The sequence below is a fragment of the Diabrotica virgifera genome, chromosome 1 (assembly GCF_917563875.1).
Source record: "Diabrotica virgifera virgifera chromosome 1, PGI_DIABVI_V3a".
Taxonomy (NCBI): domain Eukaryota; kingdom Metazoa; phylum Arthropoda; class Insecta; order Coleoptera; family Chrysomelidae; genus Diabrotica; species Diabrotica virgifera.
This window is the reverse complement of record NC_065443.1, coordinates 163,118,999-163,133,082: the sequence shown is the minus strand read 5'-3', so window position 1 is coordinate 163,133,082 and position 14,084 is coordinate 163,118,999. Positions and strand designations below refer to the sequence as shown.

The window sequence follows — 14,084 nt, the reverse complement described above, 5'->3', positions numbered from 1 at the left end:
GGGTTTTCCCCAAAAAGTGCTTAATTTTTTTGGATATTTCACTTCGAATTATTCTATTTGAAATTTGGTGAATATGAATCTATTTTTCGTTTGCTATAACTCTTTTTTTACGAGGTCCAGAGACTTAACGCGTACACCTTTTTTTTTACTTTTTTACACGCTATATTTTTTTAACAACATTTTTTTCGACAAAATACTTACATTTTGAGATATTTGCGAAAAACCGACTAAAAATGTAGTTATTTGATTGAAAAATGAACATATTCACTCGCAAATAACTCGAAAAGTGTTGACTTGGCTAAGAAGCTCTATAGAACAAAAATTACTTGAAATTAGTCAGTTCATCCATTTCCGGACTTATTTTGGACTTATATTTTTTCACCCCAAGAGGGGGTGAAAGTCGCCCCCAGGGCAAAAGCACACATCGGCACAATATCACTTTTTTTCTTTGACATGTAAGCTATGCGTATGCCAAATTTCATGTCAATCCAAGCGGTTCTTTAAAGTTTAGAGCAAAAACCGTGAAAGAATGTAGTATCATGTGAATGCTTGTTTCTAGTTTTTTTAAAAGCACCTACATAACGATCTATTTCAGCCCAAAAATATCATTGCGTTAATAATTATGATTATTACAATGGTACTTACAAATATGGTAATTTACCTACATGTAATTCTGTAATTACAAAATGATTAGTTTAAATTTTATTGTTCAGAAAATAAGTTTTGCGAATTTTTATAAATGATATGAATATTTTGAGGCTCATACTAATAATTGAAGACCTAAGTGGAAGAAGGGGGTATGTCACATTTTTAAAATTTTGAATTTCCTAGTGAATGAAAGTGGTATTTAACTTATAATAATAATAATAATAATAATAATAATATTGTAATATAGTAGTAACTTCACTATCATATGACACTTATAAGTACTGTACCTCTAAAAAGCTTAATAAGAGATATTCTAGTGAATGAAGGTGGTATGTAACATGTAAAATACGATTCTTGAATGGAAGAACGAGGTATGAAACATTTTTCGTTTTTTTTACTTTATCGTACTATATACGTAGTATAGTATAATAGATAAAGTTATAGGATTGTGCAAAAAAAAATTTTTTAGATTTCACTTTTTTTCGACGTTTTGAGTCCCCCTGAGTCTAAAAAGCAAATAAAAAAAACATGTCGGAAATATGTACGTACGTATGTCGCCACCGCCCAGCAAAAACTACCGGACCGATTTTGATGAAATTCGGTATAAGTAAGTTTAAGAGAATTTTGTCGAGAAACTAAGCTTTAAAAAAAACCTCTCAAAGGGGGCCGAAATAGGGGGTTATTTAGGGCCCATTTTTGCAAATTTTGACCGAAATGAATGAAATTCAACTCAAAGTAAGCTCATCGATAGGTAAATAAAAATACGGAATTTGACATTTCCAATATATAGCCGTTATAGTCGTTATATAAGCCTATAAGAAGGATGTTATCGTTTTTCAGAAAAAGTTACGGGTTGCCTATATTTAAGGGGTCAAAATTTGACATAAATTTGAACTAGATTTTCTCAAAAATGGCTCTAAGAATTTTTTTTATTTTTTGATATCCTATCGGTAAATTGAATGACATTAGTCAGATTTCTTAACTCTCCATAGGAGGGTAGTTATGAGTTTTTTATAAAAAAATATTCGAGTGCCCGTAACTTCCTTCTTAATAGAAACTAAAATTTGAAATTTTGCAGACATATATTGTACTTTATTATCTATTATCAAAATAAATTTTAATAAAAATATCGCTTCCGGTTGAACCGGAAATGAATAAAAAATCTTAATTTTTTAGATACGCCCCATATATTTTTACATTTTTTAAAAGAATGCAAAATTACCTTTCCAATGACATAAAATTCATTGCTGTAGCTCAAAAACTCGAAAAGTTACGGTAAATAGAAATTTTGCTATAATGTTATGTGTGTCCTCTCTCACGCAATCATAGCAGAGCATTATTGTAGGGCAGTCAATGAGGGTATTTGGCTCCGAATTCCATCCTACTACATTGATATACTTGATATTTTCACAGTAAGTAGGGAATAGCTCAAGAAACAAAGTCTACCCTATATACTATGGCGCTTTTATCTTGGGGCGGTTCCCACTTCTTCAAGGGGGTGGAAAATTTGTTGGTCAAAATAAGCACGGAAGTGGCTAAAGAACCTATTTCTAAGCAAAAACTGGTTTATACTTTTTTTTGAGAACTCAATACTTTTTGAGTTATGCGTAGTTGAAAATTGGCCATTTTCATTGAAAAATGACACCTTTTCGGACGGATTTTTTGTGAATACCTTAAAAACTACGCATCGAATTAAAAACACTATATAAAACATTTTTTAGATTATAAATAATAAAGAGATTCGTTCCTTCGTAAATGTTCTATTTACAATACAAAAAGAGATATGGTACCTAGGTGAAAATAGTTTGTTTTTTGGTGCATGCTCAAATTGGTGTATTTAACTTGAAGTAACAGAGAAACGGTAGGTTTAGGTGTATAATACTACCAACACCTTTTGTAGTGTTTGAAAAGGCCTTTAAAACGAGCACCGTTAAATGTCGGTTACATACAAATTAAGCGAGATATGGGCCCTGATTCTAAATCAAATTTCGACACTAAACAAGTCGCTTTCAATATGGCGACGGTTGAAATGCGATTGTGCGAGCCTTGTGGATTTTAGTTGAACTAACGAAGTGACGTCATGAAATAGCGACTATCGAAATTAATAGCGACTTTAAAAAGGGTGTTGATATTATAATTTCGATTGTCGAAATTATTTGACACGGAGATGAATGAATGGCCAAAAGCGAGGTTAGGTTTAGTTTAGATGTGTTTTGTTTATTTCTTGCAAGGAAAACTAAAGCAAAAGGTATTATAATATAGCTGGGTTTAATTGAAATTTGCTTGTTTTGAGGAATTAGATAGAATAGTATTAAGTTAGAAATAATAATAATTGAGAATGTCCACAACATGAATCATCAACTCAATGAAAGATGTAAGGTAATAATCTGGGAAAATTAGTAAAAAACAAGAAAAATTAATTACCAGCTATTTTATTGCTGGACATGCTGAAATCAAATCTTAAGATTTCCTATATTAGTAATATAGCTGTGCAAAGTCCACAGAAAGTGTGCTATTTTGTTTATAAACAAATTAGCGCTCCGAAATCTTTTTTTTATTATTGCTCTATAACTCCGAAAATTTTAACTTTAAACCAAAACACTCACATAAAAATTGACAGTAATTTAATTCTGTACATTGATAATTTATTCCAATTTCCTTCGACGGAAATTTTCCTCGGAAAATTCGGGTTTTCCAAACAAAATCTTTAATTTTCAACTAAAATTTGAGGGAAGTAATTATTTATCAATAATTAAATAATTTGGTGACAGTGACATAAATCTTTTTTGTTATAAGTGTCTTGAAGATATGAAAATTTGTATGTACAAAGAGGACCGGAATTAAAAGGTATCTAATGGTTCAAAGATTAAAATCCTGTTGTTTATAACTCTGTCGCAAATGCCGGTCAAATTTGACCATTTATACCTGGAATCACTCCTCGCAATTCAATTTGTTTTTCTTCGAAAAGGACACAGAAGCCGTACCCTTTTCAACAGCGTTAACTTAATTTAATTAAATCTAATATTTTCTGAGGGGTTCTATTTGTTTATAAGCCAAAAAATTGTTTCTTTATAACATTCCTGAGACCGCTCAAATGGTCCAATTTCAATCCTGTAAGGTACGTTGAATAGGTATAGTGCTTTTTTATACGAAAATCATAGTTATTCTGGTGTATCATAATCTTTCTGGTTATTATTTCGACCGAAATTTTTTAATTAACATTTTAATTATTGCTAAACTATTGGTTAGATTGTCGCCGGTCTCCTGATATACAGAGAGGGGCTAAATTATGGAATAAATTCATTTTCTCTAAAATGGACGATTTTAGAGAAAAATCCCGAAACAGGTCGATTCTTATTTTTAAATTAAATTTCTTGGCATATATTTCAAACCAGTGACGTCATCCATCCGAGCGTGATGACGTAATCGATTATTTTTTTAAATAGGAATAGGGGTTCGTGTTGTAGCTCATTTACAAAGGCGTTCAATTCTCTATTCAGTATTATAAACATTAATATCATTATTTATACAGGGAGGCCAAAAAATTTTTTGAATTATATTAATTGACGCATAGAAGAATGCATGCAGAAAATAGAAAAAAATGTTTATTTTGCAAATAAACATTGCTTTTAGCTTAAATTAAATGTTCAAACTGCCAATAGGTAGGAGGGAGGCTGTTTGTGATTTAATTTAAGCGAAAAGAAATGCTTATTTGTGAAATAAACCTTTTCTTCTATTTTCTGACAGCAGTACAATGTATTTTGAGTTAAATAAATTACATACATTCTTCTTTTTGCGCCAATTAATTTAATTCAAAAATTTTTTTTGCCAACCCTGTATAAATACCTAATGATAATAATGTTTATATTACTGAATAGAGAATTGAACGCCCTTTCAAATGACCTACCACACGACCCCTATTCCCATTAACAAAATTATCGAATACGTCATCACGCTCAGATGGATGACGTCACTAGTAAGAAATATATGCCAAAAAATTCTAATTTAAAAATAAAAATCGACCTCTTTCGGGATTTTGCTCCAAAATCGTCCGTTTTAAAGAAATGAATTTATTCCATAATTTAGCCCCTCTGTATAATCTACTATAATAAATCTTTCATGTCATCAATTATTTAATTATTGATAAATAATTAGGTACTTCCCTAAAATTTTAATTGAAAATTGCAGATTTTTTGGGAAAACTCGGATTTTCTGAGTAAAATTTTTGTTGAAGGAAATCGGAAAAAAAAAATAACTTTGTGCAGAACTAAATTACGGTGAATTTTTATTTGAGTGTTTTTGGCTCAAAGGAAAAATTTAAGGAGTTACAGACCACTAATTTTAAAATAAAGAAGATTTAGAAGTGCTAATTTGTTTATAAATAAAATAACACACTTTCTGCGGACTTGTCATACCCCATATTACTAATAAAATAACGCATAAATTCGTTATTTCGTAAACTGGTTACTTTAAGGAAAATTCCCGAAACACATCGATTTTTATTTTTAAATTACGGTTTTTTGGCATATATATCATACTAGTGAAGTCATCCATCTGGGTGTGATGACGTAATCGATGATTTTTTTAAATGAGAATAGGGGTCATATGATAGCTCATTTAAAAGGGTATTCAATTCTCTATCCAAGAATATAAACATTAACATAATTATTTATACAGTGTGTTCAAAAAACATTTTTTAATTAAAATAAGTGAGACAAAAAGAAGAATATAATGTAATTATTTCATTCAAAATACATTTTACTACTGTCAGTAAACAGAAAAAAATTTTATTTCACAAATAAACATTGATTTTCGCTTAAACGAAATGTTCAAACTGCCAAGCGACAGGTGGGTGGCAGCTTTAACATTGAATTTAAGCAAAAAACAATATTTATTTCTCAAATAAACATTTTTTTCCTGTTTTCTGACAACAGTAAAACGTATTTTGAATTAAATAAATTACGTACATTCTTCTTTTTGTTTCAATTATTTTAATTAAAAAAATGTTTTTTGAACACCTTGTATAAATAATTAGGTAAATGTTTATATTAGTGAATAGAGAATTGAATACCCTTTCAAATGAGCTATCACATGACCATTCTCATTTAAAAAAATCATCGATTACGTCATCGCGCCCAGATGGATGACGTCACTAGTATGATATATATGCCAAAAAATCTGAATCTAAAAATAAAAATCGACCCGTTTCAGGATTTTTCATTAATGTCGCTGGTTTACGAAATAATGAATTTATGCGTTACTTTATGGACGCACTGTATATGCAATCTTAAGATTCGATTTTAGCAATAAAATAGCTGGTAAATAATTTTTCCCAAAAATGGCATTTTTTCGATAATTTTCCCAGACTATCAACAAGTTCCAATAAACGGGAGCGCCAACCCAAATTCTGAGCAGTCTCAACATGATAAGGTTAATATCCCCAGTTGGAACTAATATCGAAATGAATACGAATCGCTATATTCTGCGGCTGTCATGGCGGTGTCGAAATGAAATTGCGACTGTCGAAATGAATTAGAATCAGGCCCATGGTGCAAAAAAATATATGACTAATGTACTTTAAGGAAAAATGAAAAGTATATACATTTAACTCTCCATCCACCATAATTTAAATGCATTGTTTTTCTTTTGCAATACCTTTTAATATAGTGTTATTTCTACTTTCAAAAAGTTGAGCGAGTTTAAAATGAATGGTTTTTGTAAAAAATGTGATCAAATTATAGAATGAATTTTTAAATTTTCTTAAAAATCTTTCTTTTTCTCCATGTAATTCGAAAATAAAAATATTTCACCCCTGAGAAGTGGTGGGAACCTCCCCCATGATAAAAGCGCCATAGTATATAGGATAGACTTTGAATTATGAGGTTGGGCTACTCCCAAAATTTCATTAAAATCCATGCAGTAATATAGAATTCGGAGATAATATCTTGTTCTTAATCTCGCGCATTGACTGGCGTAATCGAAATAGAATGAAATGCAAATATTGTAAATTATTAATTTCTCAGAAAAATGAACTACATCTATAGTGTGTCCCCGAAATATGGCATCGAACATTTTCTCAAATGCAGGAATTAATGATGCGTAGACCCATAAAATGTTTTCAAGTACAGAAGGTGTTTCTAAAATATCAAAATAACGAGTAACTTTGTTATTTTTATAGAATGCCAGTATCTAGTACCATAACGATAATAGATCGGTACGATAAAGTTCTCGGGCGACCCTTCCGTCCAGCGTTTTTCAGGTTTAAATTGTTTATAACTCGAAAACGATTAACTTAAGAGAAAAATTTCAACAGTCCTTTTTTGTTTCCAATGATCAACAGAACCTAAAATAATGTCTACCCGGGCCGAAAAAATTGATTTTTATAATTTGTTTTAATTTTTTTTAATGTAGCAATAACTCCGAAATTGTCATTTAGGTATAGGGAATGTAACACGAAAAATAATCAGCATTTAAGAGCTTCAAAACGCAAAAAATATACGGGATGTTCCATTTGAAATAAGAAAGTTCATTAGATTTCCAGAAAAACGGAAGATCTGATAACAATGTAATTACCACTATATTATCGTCCGCATTAGAAAACCCTTACTCACCAAAGTTATAAAAAATTGTGCAAGCCGTTTCCGAGATAATTAAGGCTTTCCATAGATAAAACTCACTCTTTATAATATACCTACTCCATTTAAGGAGAACGGAGCAAAATGCAAAATTTTGTTTCAATGTGTTTTAAATGTATTCATTTTTTTCGAATCATGAGAAAACTAATAAATATTTTTGAGAAATTTAAACGCAGAATGAAAGATTACACTATTACCGAGGGCCAAAAGTCCCTGAAAACTTCTATAATGTTTATTTTAATAAGTTACAGGGGTGAAAATAAAAGAGGAAATTTAGAGTGATTTTTAATTGCAAATATTTGATTCAAAAGAATTTTTTATTTATTCTAAGGGACTTTCGGATCTCGGTAATAAGGTGGTCTTTCATTCTGCGTTTAAAGTTTTCAAAAACGCTTATTAGTTTTCGCAGGATTCCAAAAAAATGAAAACATTTAAAACCCATTGAAAATTTTGACATGTGTCAAAATTTAGCATTTTTCTCCGTTCCCCTTAATAATACAAGGCAAGGTAGACGGAAGAAGGGCCAGGTCGAAGAAGACCATCATGGAGAAACCTGTGAGAATGGTTTAACAGATCCTCTGCATCCCTTTTCCGAACTGCCGTCAACAAAATTACTATAGCCAATTTGATAGCCAACGCTCGATAATCGAGCACGGCACATGAAGAAGAAGATTGTTTTGTGTTTATTTACATAAATTTCTAAAATCCACGAGGAAAATCAACTTCCTGTAGCTGGCTGTATACCATAAATCACAAAAATACTAGATTTGTTGTAAAAGGTATATTTTAAAATACCCTAAATAAGGGTCACATTAAAACAAATCGTTTTCCGATTAAGAAATCCATCTTCAGTGTTTCTAAAAGCCAAAAAATAGCATGCCTGAGCCACCAAAATGTTTTGGGTAAAAACCCTTTAAATGTGAACAATTATGTTGTGTTACATGTTAATATAATAGTTTAAGGATGTTGCAGATATGCCTGGATATTACCCAGGGCAACACAGAACTCTTCCCACGTGGTTGGATTTTTTTTTGAGAATTAAACCCCATATTGGATTGCAATGGCCAACTGGCCATTGCTTGACTTGGAGTTGGCCGTTGCAATCCAATATGTTAGGTTTAATTCTCAAAAAAAATTCCAACGTGGGAAGAGTCCTGTGTTGCCCAATTCTGCAACATCCTTAAACTATTATATTAACATGTAACACAACATAATTGTTCACATTTAAAGGGTTTTTACCCAAAACATTTTGGTGGCTCAAGCATGCTATTTTTTGGCTTTTAGAAACACTGATGATGGATTTATTAATCCGAAAACGTTTTGTTTTAATGTGACGCTTATTTAGGGTATTTTAAAATATACCTTTTTTATACAACAAATCCAGTATTTTTACATAAATTTCTGTAAAACTGGTTATAGAGTATTATTTCATGCAACATACCCCCTTCATCCATTCAGATAAAGGATAGTTATACAAACTAAAATTAATGGAAGAAGGCGGTATGTACAGTTTTTATTTATTTTTAGAAAAAATACTAAAAATAAAAACAAATTATCAACATGTAAAGGAATGCTTATGTAGCAATATAAATAAAGCCAAATAACAGAAACAATATTTTCATGATAAAAGTAGAGGAATAAAAACTTTAACTGCCCATATCTCAAAAGGTAGGCTTTGTAACATACCCCCTTCTTCCACTTAGGTCTTCAATTGTGTAAGTGGGTCGAACATCTGAAGAAAGCTTTCAAACAAAGTATTGTGCACAGGAATAAGTGTTACCCCCTTATTAACTTATATTTTTAGCCCATAAGCAAAACGCTCGGACAGGTCAATTTTTAAAATAATGATAGTATAATATAGCATACATGTTTCGAACTTTACGCGATACCTCTTCAGGTGACAGGCATAACTTTGATTTTTTTAAATGGGAAAGTACATCATGTGACACCTGATTTAAAAACGTTTGAAATACTGATTACAAAAATGTATAATACTTTAATCCTTTTTGAGAGCGCAGGCGCAAAATTTCGGTCGAATTCTTGTTAAATGTATTAATTTTTTTCGAATTCTGAGAAAACTAATAAGTATTTTTGAAAAATTTAAACGCAGAATGAAATATTACAGTATTATCGAGGGTCGAAAGTCCCTGAGAATTTCTATAATGATTATTATTTTAATAAGTCACAGAGGTGAGAAAAGAGAACAGAAGAGAGTCCCTGAGAACTTCTATAATGATTATTATTTTAATAAGTCACAGAGGTGAGAAGTAAAGAAAATTTAGTCTGATTTTTAATTTCAAATATAATATAATATAAATTAATTCAAAGAACATTTTTGTTTATTCTAATGGATTTTTAGCCCTCGGTAGTAATGTAGTCTTTCATTCTGTGTTTAAATTTTTCAAAAATACTTATTAGTTTTCTCAGGATTCGAAAAAAGTAAATGCGTTTATAAATAATTTGACCAAGATTTTGCGCCTACGCTCTCAAAAAGAATTAATGTATTATACATTTTTGTAATCACTATTTTAAAAGATTTTAAATGAGGTGTCTCATGATGTGACATCATTTAAAAAAATCAACCAGTGTGCCTGTCACCTGAAGAGGGATCGCGCAAAGTTCGAAACATTGATGCCATAATATACTATGATTATTTTAAAAATCGACCTGTCCGAGAGTCCGAGCGTTTTGCTTATGTGCTAAAAATAAATAAGTTAGTAAGGGGGGGGGGGGGTATCACTTATTCCAGCTCACTGTATAACTATTTTAAAATTTTTTATAAAGTGACGCCCATTGATCATTTTTATATTTCTAAAATGTAGTAAAAATTATGAACATGTCTCTTAGTTTGTTATCCAGAACTTATTGAACTTTTAATTTTTATGGCTCTGAAAAAAAATATCTTGCATGAGGGTGCTTTAGACCCACATTGTATAATAGGCCGGGCCGAAAAAGGACAAAAAAATTTTTTGAGAAACGTTAAACGGGATACAAAAAAATATTGTATGTATATGGTTGTCCTAATACTGTGTACCAAACATAGGCAAAATTAAATTATTTTTGACCGGGCCCCTGGGGCCCAATTTTGGGCTAGTGACAAAAATATGAATGTCGACGCTGATATCTCGATAAAAACTTCTCATCATGATCTATAAAAATTTAACCAGTCCCCAGGACTAACAATGTAAAAGAGGAGTAAACAATGCACATTTACTATTTATGCGCAGTGAATTGTGCAGCTCTTTGCTTGAATCAGTATTCAGCACGAAAGGTTCTTTACATTGAAATATTATACAAATATTTAACATTATTTCCTAATATACAGCGTGTCCAATTAAGTCGGCATCTTATGGGAAACTTTTTTATTCTTAATTTTATGAAAAAAAGTTATTCTGTATAAAAAGTTGTGCATGGTCTAAAACTTAAAATACAACCCTCAGTTATCAATTTTTTTAGGCCGTATACGACATGTCAAAAAATATGAATTTTACTCAAGAGTAAAGTAGCTTTATTTTTCACAATATTGAAAATTGTCGTAATGAAAATTTGTTTGAAATTAAGAACTATATTTTAATATGCAATTTCATCCTTCTAATTGAAAAAAAAATTTCATCCTTCTAATTGAAAAAAAAATTAGAATTTTTTTTATGGATAACCAACATTATTTTCAGTTATTTAAATTATGATAAGTCTTTTATTATTAATTTTACGAAAAAAATGTATACCTTGTAAAAGGTTCTGCGTGGTCAAAAGTCTTGAATACAACCGTCTAATATCAAATTTGATCAATTTTATACGAGGTATCTCAAATAAGATGAATTTCGATCAAGAATAAAGTACCTTTATAGTTCAGAATATTTCAATAAGAAGGATGTAATTACATATTGGAACATGATTTTTAGGTCTATACAACTTTACATAATCACAATTTTCAATATTGTGAAAAATAACGGTATTTTATTTAAGTACATACTCTTAGGCGAATTCATATATTTTTATATACCTCGTATAAAATTGACAACATTTGATATAACATGGTTGTATTTTAGATTTTAGACCAGGCAGAACATTTTATACAGAATAATTTTTTTCGTAAAATTAATAATAATAATTGAAATAACTGAAAATAATGTTGGTTATCCATAATTAAAAAACAAATTCAATTTTTTTTTTAATTAGAAGGATGAAATTGCATATTAAAATATAGTTCTTAATTCCAAACAACTTTTCATTATAAATTTTCAATATTGTGAAACATAAAGCTACTTTACTCTTGAGTAAAATTCATATTTTTTGACATACCTCGTATACGGCTTAAAAAAATTGATAACTGATGGTTGTATTTTAAGTTTTAGACCATGCACAACTTTTTATAAAGAATAACTTTTTTTCATAAAACTAAGAATAAAAAAGTTTCCCATATGATGCCGACTTAATTGGACACGCTGTATATTGATTCAACCCAGAACTCACCACGATGAGTAACTACACGACGAGTATGACCCACCCACCCTTGTTTGCTCAACATTTTTACTTAACTACTTCTTGCAGCGCAGTATTGACATTTACTTTAAAATGTCGAAATTCTTTCTGGCACCAAGTTTAGCTCGAATGTAACCATCTCTAGATTCTTCACCACATACTTTTATTGACGCATCAGTAATTATCTTAGCACATCTCTCCACCGCCTGAGTATGGCACGTAAAATTGTCAAAATTTGGATCTTAGTTCACCATATTTCACAATTCCTCGTCGGCAAAATGCTGTGTTAGAGACGGCTCTGTATAGTACTATTAATCCAGTCTGTGAGATCTATGTAATCTTCTGCATCGAAATTTGGAGATTTGGGTTACTTTGAAAATGTGATTTTTATGCCAGCTTTCCTACATTTTAAAATTCTCCTGACAGCACCTCACTAATATGTTGACGTGGATCTGTTAATATAAAAATTAAAATGTTTTCCGAGTGCGCAAAATAAGCATTGTCTTGAATAACTTTATTGATAATTAATAAATTATTAGGAAAATCTCTCGAGACCTGCATTACTTTCCATAGATGCTTGGCACCATATTCCAATCTTGGCTGTGTTATCTTAAACCACATACGATAATATACTTTTATTACAAACTCAGATATCTTTAAGCTTTCACAAGGATCAGTTGTAGGTACATAAACTCTAAGAATGCGGTTAGCTGTCTTCAACCAACGTGAGTGGTGAGTGTGCCATTTTCCATCTTTCCTAGACTTCTCTATGCGAAATATTAAGAACATATTCCATCTCCAGTGCTTTAGGTAGTTTGTACAAATACTGTTTATCTGTACTTTGATCATTTTCATTTACAAGAGGCAGGACAGCTTCTATGGGTTTAAATTTAATATATAACAGGCATTTTTTCGCAATGGGAAAGAAGGGATCCAATCGGCTCAGAATATGAATAGTGACCTTTTGTGCGGTCATCTAGTTGTTGCAGTAAATATCGTAAGGGAAGTTCATTAGCGTGCTACAGGCGTACCTACATTCCACTGTAATGGTTTATTTACTCGTGTTTCTATAATCCGAATTTAGACCTTTTCAGCCCATATTGACTAGACTGGCTAAGAACTAAGTGCCCAAAATATAAACTACCTGGTCCTTCCATTAAAGCTAAATATAAATAATATGCTCTTCAGTTTTCATGATTCGCCTCGAGTCTTCGAAGATCATGGTTTGATCTTTTTTCCATCGAATTATAGCCCTTCAGTTGACTTGTTTAAATTTTTGTTCTCATGCTTGAGGTGCCGTCTGTTTTCCTTAACTCTTCTCCGAATTTTATTTTTGTCGATGACCAGCCGACCAGCGCTGTATTATCTTTGAAAATTAAGTTTATGTGGATCTTCTAAAATACCATTTGTAATTTTTGCAGCAGCTCTATTAGATACACCTGTCAAAAAAGTTCTTTAAGGGGCCCGCTTAATTCTTTTTTAAACCGGCCCAAATTTGGTATTGGATTATATAAATAGTAGTTCCAACTTTGGGCAACTAGCCTTGTGGAAAAATAAAAAAAAAAAAAAATATTTGACCAAAAAAAATTTTTTAGAGGCCAGAGGGCCCGGTTAATTATTTTTAAACCTGCCAAAATTTGACATAGGATTATATACATAGGTACTAGTTCCAACTTTTGGCAACTAGCCTTGTAGAAAAATAAAAAAAAAATCGGCCCGGCCTACTGTATAACCGAAGTTTAATATGCCTAATTTTAATTTTATTATCTCTAGATCTCCAGATAGACCTAGATATTGAGGAAACTACAACTCTGCAGTCTTTGGATGGTATGACCTTATTTATATTATTTAAAATTAACTTTAAAAACAATTTCACATTGTTATGCGTTTTCTGATTTTATGTGCTGGTTAGGGATAGGGATGGCAAAATCAAATTATATATCGATATAGGTATCGTATCATATGATACATTGAATGAAGATAATAAAATATTATGTATGTATATGTATTCTTGTGTTAATAAGCCTCAATTTAAGTTTGCAATTAAATTTATTTGACGTTTCGATTTCCACACCGGAAATCATTATCAAAATACAAAACTTTAATAATTTAAACAAATTTTGCTTTTGTTGCTTGGTAAAAAAATTCCTCTCTAATAATTTAATTTTATCTGACTCATTCATATTGACAATTCAGACATATTATATATTTTAAAGTAGATTGATTTAATAGATCTTGATATTCGATGCATGGTCTTCACTCTTTCACTCTTGTTCCTATTCTCGCTGTCTTTTCTTTCCTTTACTTTATTAAATACTG

General features: G+C 30.7%; 1 protein-coding gene across 1 annotated transcript in view; it reads left to right on the top strand.

The window, feature by feature from the left end:
- Positions 1-14,084, top strand: part of LOC126878808 (uncharacterized) — a 47,395-nt gene that overhangs the window by 18,509 nt on the left and 14,802 nt on the right. Inside the window, exon 4 of the mRNA XM_050641716.1 lies at positions 13,539-13,592. Coding sequence (XP_050497673.1) covers positions 13,539-13,592 — 54 coding nt within the window. The remainder of the gene's footprint in view (positions 1-13,538; positions 13,593-14,084) is intronic.